General features: G+C 42.3%; 1 protein-coding gene across 2 annotated transcripts in view; it reads right to left on the bottom strand.

Annotated features, from left to right (window-relative positions):
* Window positions 1–14,553, bottom strand: part of LOC139411301 (tetraspanin-4-like) — a 110,472-nt gene that overhangs the window by 16,674 nt on the left and 79,245 nt on the right. For both annotated transcript variants that reach the window (XM_071157438.1, XM_071157437.1), the window contains 2 exons: window positions 12,250–12,441; window positions 2,264–2,338 (listed from right to left, as the gene is read on the bottom strand). In XM_071157438.1, coding sequence (XP_071013539.1) covers window positions 2,264–2,338; window positions 12,250–12,441 — 267 coding nt within the window. The remainder of the gene's footprint in view (window positions 1–2,263; window positions 2,339–12,249; window positions 12,442–14,553) is intronic.

The raw sequence follows: 14,553 nt of genomic DNA, 5'->3' as shown, positions 1-14,553 counted from the left end.
CCCTGCGGTTCAAGAACATCATAGAGTCCATTTAAACTAGCCACTGGAGGACCATTCCCTTTCTTTCTTAATTTCTTTCTTAAGTCCTACAGTACATCTACAGTACGCCTGGCTTTTACAGTGCTCCGGTCTTTTACCCAGCTTCTCATTGCACTGCTTTGAGTAGAACCGTTAAGAAATTAAACTGAATCATTCAGATCCGGAATGGAGGATAGGGAATCAGACATAGGGACTAGGGTGGGGACTGACATCCATAGCGGAAGGGATATAATGGCTGAAAGCCCAGGAAGATGCTACCAATCCAGGAACTCTTCTAGAATTACACACCAATTGAGACAAACCAAAGGATTATAATGGCTGTGGGGCAGAGGATTCAGATTTAACAGAGCCTGTATGGGTTTTATTACATAACCACAGATAAAAAGCTATACACAGTACGAGAGTGGGAAAAAATCAAATGCACTCAAAGGAAATAAAGAGGGAGGAGAAAAATATCAAAGGGTAGGATCATTATTTACTAAAAGGTACAGGCGGAGACTGTAGACACCAACGGCCTTGGCCCTGGCCCTCGGGGTAGCGAGGATGCCACAAGTCATGCATAATGGATTAGCCGTGGCCGATAGATTGGAGGGCGTCCCGTTATTGGCGCACCGCTTGTTTAGATGGATTGAATTTGAAATGCTGTGAATTGTATTATTGTGTCTGTGCATGCCAGTGTACGTACTGGTGTGTATGTAGGAGCAGGATGTATGTGTGTGTGTGTGTGCGAATTTTATTATTAATCCCTTCCCAAGTTGGAAATGCTCTGATGTGTAAAAATGTATTTATGTTGAAAAGCCAATGCTCCTCTACGTTTCAATCCAGTTCCACAGACATGTGACTAACATAAATGGAATAATGTGTCCCTGAACAAAGGGGGGGTCAAAATCAAAAGTAACAGTCATTATCTGGTGTGGCCACCAGCTGCATTAAGAACTGCAGTGCATCTCCTCATGGACTGTACCAGATTTGCCAGTTCTTGCTGTGAGATGTTACCATCTCCACCAAGGCACCTGCAAGTTCCCGGACATTTCTGGGGGGAATGGCCCTAGCCCTCTCCCTCCGATCTAACAGGTCCCAGTCATGCTCAATGGGATTGAGATCCGGGCTCTTCGCTGGCCATGGCAGAACACTGACATTCCTGTCTTGCAGGAAATCACGCACACAGAACGAGCAGTATGGCTGGTGGCATTGTCATGCTGGGGGGTCATGTCAGGATGAGCCTGCAGGAAGGGTACCACATGAGGGAGGAGGATGAATTCCCTGCAATGACAACAAGCTCAGTCCGATGATGCTGTGACACACCATGACAGACCCTCTACCTCCAAATCGATCCCGCTCCAGAGTACAGGCCTCGGTGTAACGCTCATTCCTTTGACGATAAATGCGAATCCGACCATCACCCCTGGTGAGACAAAACCGCGACTCGTCAGTGAAGAGCACTTTTTGCCAGTCCTGTCCTGTCCAGCAAAGGTGGGTTTGTGCCCATAGGCGACGTTGTTGCCGGTGATGTCTGGTGATGACCTACCTTACAACAGGCCTACAAGCCCTCAGTCCAGCCTCTCTCAGTCTATTGCGGACAGTCTGAGCACTGATGGAAGGATTGTGCATTCCTGGTGTAACTCGGGCAGTTGTTGTTGCCATCCTGTACCTGTCCCGTGTTGTTCGGATGTACTGATCCTGTGCAGGTGTTATTACATGTGGTCTGCCACTGCGAAGACGATCAGCTGTCCGTCCTGTCTCCCTGAAGCGCTGTCTTAGGTGTCTCACAGTACGGACATTGCAATGTATTGCCCTGGCCACATCTGCAGTCCTCATGCAGCATGCCTAAGGCACATTCACGCAGATGAGCAGGGACCCTGGGCATATTTCTTTTGATGTTTTTCAGAGTCAGTAGAAAGGCCTCTTTAGTGTCCTAAGTTTTCATAACTGTGACCTTAATTGCCTAAGCTGTTTGTGACTTAACGACCGTTCCACAGGTGCATGTTCATTAATTGTTTATGGTTCATTGAACAAGCATGGGAAACAGTGTTTAAACCCTTTACAATGAAGATCTGTGAAGTTATTTGGGTTTTTACGAATTATCTTTTAAAGACAGGGTCCTGAAAAAGGGACTTTTATTTTTTTGCTGAGTTTATATTATTACATTCTGTGAGACTTAAACGCTACTGGAATCAAACACAATACAAATAAATAAATAAATAAGAGTGAGACGTCGCCTTACCTGGTCTTGGTAAACAAAGAAGAGCATGATGGACAGAATCTCCAAGAAGAAGATCAGCAGAAGGAGGATGAAGAACTGTGGAGAGAGAGAGGCGAGAGGGAGAGGAGAGAGGGACAGGAGAGAGAGAGAGGGACAGGAGAGAGAGAGGGAGAAAGCGGGGAGAGAGAGAGAGAGGAGAGATTTTTACGAGTTGACCCATCAGGCCCAGGAAACGCTAGCCAGAGCCATATTACATGCCTGTGTAATATGAGATTTAACTTGAGAAAGGAAGAGCGGGGAGACAGGGGAGCAGGACAGACAAAGTGTCAGGAAGAGTGAGTTGAGGAGACATGGAAGATCGAACGCCTTTAGATCATTCTGCCTTATATATATTTAAGACTGACAAGAGAAGAAGTGGAGGAGTGGGACAGTAATACTCAGAGACAGGTTGGGCCGTGATACAGTGAGCTGCAAAAGTATTGGGACAGTGACACACGTATTTGGCTCTGTACTCAGGCACTTTTAATTTTAATTGATACAATGACTAAGAGGTTAAAGTGCAGACTGTTAGCTTTCATTTGAGGGCATTTTTATCCATTATCATTTTGAACAGTTTAGAAATTAAAGCACTTTTTGTACATAGTACCCCCATTTTAGGGGACTAAAAGTATTGGGAGGAATTCACTTATGTCTATTAAAGTAGTAAAAAGTAAAGTATTTGGTCCCATATTCATAACACGCAATGATTACATCATGTGACTCTACAAATATCACACCCCGTTATTGTAATGGTGAGAGGTTAACATGTCTTTGGGGTATTTTTTGCATCTGAAACTTTCCCACTCATCATTCACGATTCATTTAGGATTATCCATAATCATGTTAGCGCCCACATTCATGTAAAGTGGTTAGAAACATATTATATTCTTATTTACAATAAAAGGGACTCCAAAATGACACAATTCATTATTTACCATTCATTTCTATTGGGCACAAAATGATCTGAAACACAACCAAAACAAACAGAAAATGCATCCAACAAATTTGTCGAGTCACAAGCTCGACGTAGTCAGTGCGTGATTTATTTTATTTTCTCACCAGCCAAGAGGTTTCTGCCCTAGTGCACTTCATCTCTCTCTCTCGTTGACTCTCTCTCTCTCTCTCTCTCCCTCCCTCTCTCCTCCTGAACTCATACAAACCAAATGGAATTTGTAGCCGGCATCAGACAAAAAAGTACTCTTGCAATATACCGAAGTCGAAACCAAAAACAATTCATCAATTAAGGAAATTAGAAACAGAGAAACTGAGTTGCTTCAATTGAGATGGAAGTTAGAAAACCAATTGGCTGTCAGTTAAAGAGGATGTCAGGGAGTCGGTAATTGAATGGTAATCATATCTACTGCCAGAACCTCCTTCCCTCTAAAACGTCTCAGTCTGACATGATATTGGTTGTAATGTGATAGCAGGCAATCCATCAATCAAGTTGATAGTTGACTCATTCCCATGCCACAGTTCGAATGAGAACCATATGCTGCTGAGTGAACTAACAAGCAACATTGAGCTTGGCCTATGTTAGGGCGGCAGGTAGCCTAGCGATTAAGAGCGGTGGGCTAGTAACTGAAAGGTTGCTGGTTCAAATCCCCAAGGTGGAAAAATGGGCTGTTCTGCCCTTGAGCATGACAGTTGACCAACAACTGCTCCCTGGGTGTGGATAACATGGATGTCAATTAAGGCAGCCACCCACACCTCTCTGATTCAGAGGGGTTGGGTTAAACGTGGAAGACGCATTCAGTTGTGCAACTGACTAGGTATTGCAAAGCCTTTGTCATCCACTTAATGCCTCACAACTGCTGGTGACTTCATGTACATGTGAAAACAACAAAAGTATGTGGCTGTGAGGGTAGCCCCCACTACAGTAGCCAAACCAGCCCTGTTATTTATGCTATGACTTGTTTCTCCTCTCGTCAGGCTTTGATATCCTAGTTTAGTGGAGATCAATGCCTTGGCAGTGAGAGCGATATAATGAAACTGCTGGTCGACCACTGATCTCAGGCGGTTTATCGACTCTCTGTGATTCCCATTCAGCATGAAAGCTACCAAGGGTCTTTGTTGATAGACGGAAGAGGGAGAAACTGAAGGCATGCCACTGTCAGACGGTGCCTCCCAAATCAATACCTTTAGGAATCCAGCTACGTCGGACCGATAACTAACTTAGGGTGGTGGGAAGGTTACAACTGTGCCAGGTCCCAAATTACTCTCGACTGGCGGCCCTTTTGCTTCGTTGTGTAGCCACTGATCTGAAAGGATGGGCTACGCGAAAGCATGGCTGTGGTGTTTTTAAAGATTGCACCAATGTCAGATTCCGGCCCACTAACTAAAACCCAACCTTCCGCTCTTCACCTTTGACCTGGGGCTAGTCTTGCACGTCTCATTTCACACCCATAGAGATTTAGTAGAGATTTAACTCCTGGACTGTGACTTAATGCAGTGAGTCTGTGGTGGAGGTAGAAGCTTCCAGAGAGGCTGTTATTAGCTGCAGACAGGGCTCTAAAGTGCAACCAATTGGTTCGTATGCGACCAGGAGTGTTATTTTGGGAGCACTGTGCGCCTTGGAAAAAACCTCTCAGATAATAATTGTTGTAATGATAAGGCGAGTGCAGAGTCGATGGCGTCATGGTTGCACCATTAATACAGCGGAAACGGCTTGCTTATAGCCCAACCAGGTCAAATGGCATGACCCATACTACCAGCACCTCATTTTTATCTACCTATAGTGGATCGCAGGGACCACATTTGACATTTATAAGCCATGTCTTGAGCCATTCTAAAACTACTCACATGTCGTTAAACATTTGTTTACACCAGTGTTGTAAAGTACATAAGTAAAAAATACTTTGAAGCACTACTTTAGTCGTTTTTTGGGGGTATCTGTACTTTACTATTTATTTTTGGCAACATTTACTTCACTACATTCCTGAAGAAAATAATGTACTTTTTACGCCATACATTTTCCCTGACGCCTAAAAGTACTTGTTACATTTTGACAGGAAAGTGGTCCAATTCACACACTTATCAAGAGAACATCCCAGGTCATTACTACTGTCTCTGATCTGGCAGACTCACTAAACACAAATGCTTTGTTTGTAAATTATGTCTGAGTGTTGGAGTGTGTCCCTTGCTATCCGTCAATAAAAAACACAAGACAATTGTGTTGTCTGGTTTGCTTAATTTAAGGAATTTTAAATGATTTATACTTTTACTTTTGAGACTTAAGTACATTTTAGCAATTCCATTTACTTTTGAAACTGAAATATATTTAAAACCAAATACTTTTAGACTTTTACTCAAGTAGTATTTTACTGGGTGACTCACTTTTACTTGTGTCATTTTCTATTAAGGTATTTTTACTTTTACTCAAGTATGACAATTGAGCACTTTTTCCACCACTGGTTTAAAAAACGAAAGGGAAAAGCTCATAGCAATGAATAAATGACAGATCTCTTGCATGTTTTCATAACCAACCTGACATTTTTCTAAAAAGACAGTGTACAATGTTATGCAGCTCAATAGGAAAACAGTGCTTTCACACAATGTAGAAAACTAATATTCCACAAACAACTATGTAATATCATTGACAGGTATTCGTATCAACATTTTAGCTTTTATAATAAACAAATGCCTTTAGTCACATAATACCCACTGGGCACAGAACACAATTGAATGTCTATTACACATTGGTTCAACGTAATTTCATTGAAATAACGTGGAAACAAAGTTGATTCAACCAGTGTGCCCAGTGGATAGTTTCTTCTTTCTAGGGCACAACATGTGCTGAATGTAGCTAGAATTCATATAGGCTGTATCTCAATCAATCAAAAAATCTCATTTTCTGGTGCTACAAATGAAAATATAATTTAGAGCCCCGGCTGCAGGTTAACCATAATGGAATGTTGACCATTTTGCACGACAACCCAGTTTACAGAGACCTGGTTCAAATGGACTGAAATATGTTAACTGATCTGAAATGTGTCCCTACAAGACCACTTCAGAGCGGTCAGACTAGAAGTAGCAGTATACAGTGTAAAAGCATGGCAGTCCACCAAAATGGCTATTAATAAGCTCTGTTTCATATTAGTAAACTACTTAGAATGTGTGCCCAAAGCTTTGTTCCAATATGCATACTAGCAAACCACTTGAAATGTGTGCACAAGGGCAAGGCTCAATGGCGACCAGTCATTCAGGGCAGGTGGGGCAGAGCCTGTTTTGAGCCCCATCTTTCTAGCCTGTTTGCATGTTATTTCGGCATAAATGTCATATTATCAGTTTGCAAACAATGTAAAAAAAATAATAATTCTAGTTAATAAAGCTGCTAGTAGTCAACACAAACATGGTCTCTTTTTTGCTTTCTTGAGTAAGGCAGCTCCAAAATGCGGGTGTTTCAGCTTAGCTCAGTGCTTTCTGTGGTGGTGGGGCAGCCAGTGGAAAATACAGAGCGTAGGGGTTGTTTTTTTCCAAGATCCCAGTAGTCTTGAAAGTAGGGCCGATTTCAAGTTTTCATAACAATTGGTCATCTGCATTTTTGGACGCCCGATTTATGGCCAATTACATTGCACTCCACGAGGAGACTGCGTGGCAGGCTGACCACCTGTTACGCGAGTGCAGCAATGAGCAAGTTGCTAGCTAGCATTAAACATATCTTATAAAAAACAATCAATCTTAACATAATCACTAGTTAACTACACATGGTTGATGATATTACTAGTTTATCTAGCTTGTCCTGCGTTGCAAATAATCAATGCGGTGCCTGATAATTTATCATCCAATCACAGCCTACTTCACCAAACAGGTGATGATTTAACAAGCGCATTCGCGAAAAAAGCACTGTTGTTGCACCAACGTACCTAACCATCAACATCAATGCCTTTCTTAAAATCAATACACAAGTATATATTTTTTTAAACCTGCATATTTAGTGAAAAGAAATTCATGTTAGCAGGCAATATTAACTAGGGAAATTGTGTCACTTCTCTTGCGTTCAGAGTCAAGCAGAGCAGAGTCAGGGTATATGCAGCAGTATGCAGCAGTTTGGGCAGCCTGGCTCGTTGCGAACTGTGTGAAGACCATTCCTTCCAAACAAATACATTTTCCAGAATTTTACATAATTATGACATAACATTGAAGGTTGTGCAATGAACGGTTCCGTATTTCACTGAAAGAATAAACGGCTTGTTTTCGAAATGATAGTTTCCGGATTTGACCATATGAATGACCTAAGGCTTGTATTTCTGTGTGTTTATTATATTATAATTAAGTCTATGATTTGATATTTGATAGAGCAGTCTGACTGAGCGGTGGTAGGCAGCAGCAGGCTTGTAAGCATTCATTCAAACAGCCCTTTCCTGCGTTTGCCAGCAGCTCTTCGCAATGGGGCGGCAGGGTAGCCTAGTGGTTAGAGCGTTGGACCGGAAGTCTGCAAGTTCAAACCCCCGAGCTGACAAGGTACAAATCTGTCGTTCTGCCCCTGAACAGGCAGTTAACCCACTGTTCCTAGGCCATCATTGAAAATAAGAATTTGTTCTTAACTGACTTACCTAGTTAAATAAAGGTTTAAAAAAATAAAAACCGCCGCGCCACCTTCCTGTTCAAGTGGGCACAGCACAACAAGTTGAGTCCAAAAATGTATTGTACGCTGCTGCATAAATGATGTAATAATCCAGGGAGATATGTATACTGTAGCTACAGTAAGAAAGTAATACTAAGTGTATGTTGTGCAGTAAGCTGTTAGTAAGCACATGTGCCTCACCCTAATAATTTGGTCCCTTTTCCACTCCAAATTTTGCCTACAGTCCTGATTTGGTGGTGCACATGTATAGCCTGTTTTAGATAAATATAATCATTGAATATTGTAAGAGCTTTCATTGTCTGCTCATATGCCCCCTTTATTTATCCAACGGTTCTGAATCTGTGTACTATGCCATAGTTTGTATGTCTCAATTGTCAGTAGAAACCACATTTGTTTAAGCAAGTCAGCCATATCAACCCCCTTGGGTTGTGCCGTGGCGGAGATCTTTGTGGGCTATACTCGGCCTTGTCTCAGGATGGTAAGTTGGTGGTTGAAGATATCCCTCTAGTGGTGTGGGGGCTGTGCTTTGGTAAAGTGGGTGGGGTTATATCCTTCCTGTTTGGCCCTGTCCGGGGGTGTCCTCGGATGGGGCCACAGTGTCTCCTGACCCCTCCTGTCTCAGCCTCCAGTATTTATGCTGCAGTAGTTTATGTGTCGGGGGCTAGGGTCAGTTTGTTATATCTGGAGTACTTCTCCTGTCCTATCCGGTGTCCTGTGTGAATTTAAGTATGCCCTCTCTAATTCTCTCTTTCTCTCTTTCTTTCTCTCTCTCGGAGGACCTGAGCCCTAGGACCATGCCTCAGGACTACCTGACATGATGACTCCTTGCTGTCCCCAGTCCACCTGGCCGTGCTGCTGCTCCACTTTCAACTGTTCTGCCTGTGATTATTATTATTTGACCATGCTGGTCATTTATGAACATTTGAACATCTTGGCCATGTTCTGTTATAATCTCCACCCGGCACAGCCAGAAGAGGACTGGCCACCCCACATAGCCTGGTTCCTCTCTAGGTTTCTTCCTAGGTTTTGGCCTTTCTAGGGAGTTTTTCCTAGCCACCGGGCTTCTACACCTGCATTGCTTGCTGTTTGGGGTTTTAGGCTGGGTTTCTGTACAGCACTTTGAGATATCAGCTGATGTACGAAGGGCTATACAGTGCCTTGCGAAAGTATTCGGCCCCCTTGAACTTTGCGACCTTTTGCCACATTTCAGGCTTCAAACATAAAGATAAAAAACTGTATTTTTTTGTGAAGAATCAACAACAAGTGGGACACAATCATGAAGTGGAACGACATTTATTGGATATTTAAAACTTTTTTAACAAATCAAAAACTGAAAAATTGGGCGTGCAAAATGATTCAGCCCCCTTAAGTTAATACTTTGTAGCGCCACCTTTTGCTGCGATTACAGCTGTAAGTCGCTTGGGGTATGTCTCTATCAGTTTTGCACATCGAGAGACTGAAATTTTTTCCCATTCCTCCTTGCAAAACAGCTCGAGTTCAGTGAGGTTGGATGGAGAGCATTTGTGAACAGCAGTTTTCAGTTCTTTCCACAGATTCTCGATTGGATTCAGGTCTGGACTTTGACTTGGCCATTCTAACACCTGGATATGTTTATTTTTGAACCATTCCATTGTAGATTTTGCTTTATGTTTTGGATCATTGTCTTGTTGGAAGACAAATCTCCGTCCCAGTCTCAGGTCTTTTGCAGACTCCATCAGGTTTTCTTCCAGAATGGTCCTGTATTTGGCTCCATCCATCTTCCCATCAATTTTAACCATCTTCCCTGTCCCTGCTGAAGAAAAGCAGGCCCAAACCATGATGCTGCCACCACCATGTTTGACAGTGGGGGTGGTGTGTTCAGCTGTGTTGCTTTTACGCCAAACATAACGTTTTGCACTGTTGCCAAAAAGTTCTGACCAGAGCACCTTCTTCCACATGTTTGGTGTGTCTCCCAGGTGGCTTGTGGCAAACTTTAAACAACACTTTTTATGGATATCTTTAAGAAATGGCTTTCTTCTTGCCACTCTTCCATAAAGGCCAGATTTGTGCAATATACGACTGATTGTTGTCCTATGGACAGAGTCTCCCACCTCAGCTGTAGATCTCTGCAGTTCATCCAGAGTGATCATGGGCCTCTTGGCTGCATCTCTGATCAGTCTTCTCCTTGTATGAGCTGAAAGTTTAGAGGGACGGCCAGGTCTTGGTAGATTTGCAGTGGTCTGATACTCCTTCCATTTCAATATTATCGCTTGCACAGTGCTCCTTGGGATGTTTAAAGCTTGGGAAATCTTTTTGTATCCAAATCCGGCTTTAAACTTCTTCACAACAGTATCTCGGACCTGCCTGGTGTGTTCCTTGTTCTTCATGATGCTCTCTGCGCTTTTAACGGACCTCTGAGACTATCACAGTGCAGGTGCATTTATACGGAGACTTGATTACACACAGGTGGATTGTATTTATCATCATTAGTCATTTAGGTCAACATTGGATCATTCAGAGATCCTCACTGAACTTCTGGAGAGAGTTTGCTGCACTGAAAGTAAAGGGGCTGAATAATTTTGCACGCCCAATTTTTCAGTTTTTGATTTGTTAAAAAAGTTTGAAATATCCAATAAATGTCGTTCCACTTCATGATTGTGTCCCACTTGTTGTTGATTCTTCACAAAAAAATACAGTTTTATATCTTTATGTTTGAAGCCTGAAATGTGGCAAAAGGTCGCAAAGTTCAAGGGGGCCGAATACTTTCGCAAGGCACTGTATAAATAAATTTGATTTGATATCAGCTATGTTTTTTTCAAAAGCAGTAAATGAGGCTGAATGTGTGAGGATCGAAGCTGGAGACGAGGGTACAGGGAGAACATTTAATAAACAATGGACATGAGACAGAACAGGAACCGAGTCTAGAAAGGGGAAAAATAACAACATCAATGCTGACACAGGGAACAAACTGAGGAGCAGACAGATATAGAGGGGGTAATCAACAAAGTAATGGAGTCCAGGTGAGTCTAATATTGCGCTGCTGCGCTTAATGATGGTGACAGGTGTGCGAAATTAAGGGCAGCCTGGCACCCTCTAGCACCAGAGAAGGAGAGCGGGAGAAGGTGTGGCAGAATTAACTATTTCGCTGCCAGACAAGGCTCTCCTGAAAGCCAGGTGTAGCAGTGGTAAGGTGTTGGGACTCTGCTGTTGGGACAGCTTTATGTAGGCCCTAAAAGTGTGTGGGCACAGTTTGTCACCGTTATAGTGCAATTAATGTATTGTTTAGTGTTGTGTAGTGGGTTTGCTGGCATGCATCTAAAAACATGTTTGTTTTTTTGCCACGCCAAGATTTACATGCTAAAATCGCCACTGGCAAGGCTACATGTCCATAATCACATTCTGTATCACTTAGAATGAATCAATGTAATTGGCATGCATTCTAAGTGATCTGTTAGTGTGGATATTGGAAAAAAGCTTTGTATTCTCCAATGAATCTCATGGAGATAATGGAATAAAACATGAAAACACATCCTCACTAATAGACTGACAAGACGTTCAGTACACAACTGTTGTAAAACGCTGCCCACAACAAGTTATTGCCATGTTACAAATTACCACTCAACCGTATTACTTTTAACCCCGATACATATCAGGCACGAAGCACCACAGCACTTCAACAATTACCACGGTCAAATCTTAATCCATCTCCCCTCAATGATCAGTTCAGGTATCAAATCTCTAATTGCTCTTCTAATGAAAGCAGAGGGTTAGAGCTGTCTATTTCGAAATCGATGTGAAGGCTCAAGATGATTCGTCAGTCGCTGCGAAAAAGCCTTTGCGAACATCGTCTTCCTATCAAATCGACACAGCGGTCCAACCGGCTAGGCATTCTGGGAGAATGTCAAGGCTGATACTAATGAGGGGCTTTAGCGCTACGATATGTTTGATGGTCGCTCCCATGGGGCCAGTAATTGAGCCACCTGCTGCGCTGCTGTCAAACTTTATTTAATTGCTAGGTTTAAAGGCTAAGTTAACAGACTTTTAGTCATTCCAAGTAAATCAACTATATGGTTTGTTATACGATGCGAGACTTGTTCTTGGCAACCAGAGACAATTATGACTTGAAATAGTGTTTTTAATGGAAAGATCTTCATGGTGCTTGGAATTATGAATGCTGGTCTAAAGTTCCCGCATTGGCCACATATACTGAAACTACATAATATGTCACTGTCTGTTGATGTTGACATCTGTATGTTGCTTTGGATAAAAGCATCTGCTAAATTACAATTAAAAAAATGTGAATACAACATGATGCTTACTGCAGAAATGGGAATGTGTATAAAAACGAATTATCGCGGTTCTTTTTGTCAACAAGAGTGGCAAATACTCTTTGTTAGATACTCACACTCAGCAATAGCGGACGACTTTCTTTGACAGCTCCGACACAGCCGAGGCAACCAATCACCATGATGATGGTCCCGACCGCAATGAGTAGATTGGCTGCTGAGAGGGATGGGAGGGATGAGGAGAGTGTGGCAAAGTTGCCCTGGGTCACTGACAGCCATACCCCCACGCCCAGTATTCCACAACCCCCCAACTGTCAGAGAAAGAAGGAGGAGAGAGAAAGACAAAGGAAGAAAGAAAGAAAAAATTGAGAAAGTGAGTAGCATAAACAAAAAACACAACAGGATTATTTGGTGCACACATACATCTAAACACAACACACACAATCCCAAGGCAATGCCAGGAAATGCATTGCCCGGCATGCTCAACCAAGACTAGAAGACTCGATTTGCATGGCTAAATATGTGATTATTGTTTTTCTCCCGCACTTCTATTCCCAACTGTAGAACAACAGCAGATCTTTTTAATCAGCTCTTGAGCTCAAAGTAGGGCAGGTCATGAATAAAACTGCTCTGAAGCGTTGTGTGCTGCCGCTCCAATCACTTAAGACAGGTTGGTGCAAGTCATCCATTACCATCCACCATGATCAGAATATTAGAACAGCTGGGAATTAGAAGATGATTATACCGCTGTCTCTCCTCATACCCCTGAGAGAGAAGTCAGAAGGGAATCATAGTCAGAGAGAGGGAGAGCGATAGGAAAGGAGAGAGAGAGAAGAAAGAAGGGAGAGAAAAGACCGGGCATTTGGTAGACAGAGACAGACAGGGTACTGCATTAATGTACATGAAATAACAATGACAAGTTAAAACAGACATGCTCCAAGGCCCTATGTTATCGACACATACAGTAGCGCTTTACATGGTACAATGTCATACTTAAATATCACATGCTCTGTGCCTCTGTTAGTACAACATCTCCATAACATACTGCTGCTGAGAGGGCCTCATACTGACAGCCACAGTATGTGGACTGCCCTCTAACCCTGAAAATGTGATGGAGAGAGATGTACAGATCAGACCGCCTGACAGCGCTAGAGGGATGATAGGAAAATTATCTCGGGAGCCTTCACAGAACTCCCGTCTGCCCTCCTTATGAGACTACACTTTCCTCTTTTCATGGTTCATGAATCCATGGTGTTCTATGTGAGACTCTGCTTGCGTCCCAAATGGCACCCTAATCCCTATATAGTGCACAACTTTTGACCAGAGCTTTATGTAACCAGGTCAAAAGTAGTGCACTACATAGGGAATAGGGTGCCATTTGGGATGTACACTCTATGTCGTAGTCCCTTTAAGAGTTAATTTGCTGAGAAAAAGAAAACTCTCAAAGGCTATTCATTGTGAGGCCAGACTGCCGTCCCTTTCAATCAATGAGTATTATTCAGTGTGTTGGTTATACTCGAGCACTTACTTTTGTTAAATTAAACTGCACCTGTACATAGCCCATCTATAATTTAGCCCAAACAACTACCTCTTCCCCTACTGTATTTATTTATTTTGCTCCTTTGCACCCCATTATTTCTATCTCTACTTTGCACATTCTTCCACTGCAAATCTACCATTCCAGTGTTTTACTTGCTATATTGTATTTACTTCGCCACCATGGCCTTTTTTTTGCCTTTACCTCCCTTATCTCACCTCATTTGTTCACATTGTATATAGACTTATTTTTCTACTGTACTATTGACTGTATGTCTGTTTTACTCCATGTGTAACTCTGTGTAGTTGTTCGTGTCGAACGGCTTTGCTTTATCTTGGCCAGGTCGCAATTGTAAATGAGAACTTGTTCTCAACTTGCCTACCTGGTTAAATAAAGGTGAAATAAAATGCTGATGGTGTTATGCTATAGATGTCCTTGTGGTAAAATGAAAACTAATAAAAGCAACAACAAAAAAGTAACTACCAAAAGTAAACAATGGCAGTTCTATAGCCATTGCCAAACCATGTCAATGTAGCCTACAATCGTATAAATTGAAAAGCACATGCTTGAGAGAAAGTATAACGACGAAACCTTCATTATGACATATCTCAGCCAGCAGATGAGCTGTGCCAACTCAAGCTTTGATAAGGGCATGGCATCATGAACATACCATAAAATCACTTTCAACTGGTGTTTCATTGCTTGGAATATAATCTGGCAGTCTATGTTTTTAGAGGTGTAGAAATATGGAAAGATGGCACATCTGGTCTGTCGAGAATAGACGTTACGAAACTTCTATTAGATCAAATAAGCCTCGTGTCAAAATTGCAACTGATTTTTATTCCCCGCCCCCCATACAAAAATTCCTCACTTACTAATAATCTAT

The sequence above is a fragment of the Oncorhynchus clarkii genome, chromosome 6 (genome assembly GCF_045791955.1).
Source record: "Oncorhynchus clarkii lewisi isolate Uvic-CL-2024 chromosome 6, UVic_Ocla_1.0, whole genome shotgun sequence".
NCBI lineage: Eukaryota > Metazoa > Chordata > Actinopteri > Salmoniformes > Salmonidae > Oncorhynchus > Oncorhynchus clarkii.
Note: the sequence above shows the minus strand (reverse complement) of the source record. Positions and strands in the feature narration are given on the sequence as shown.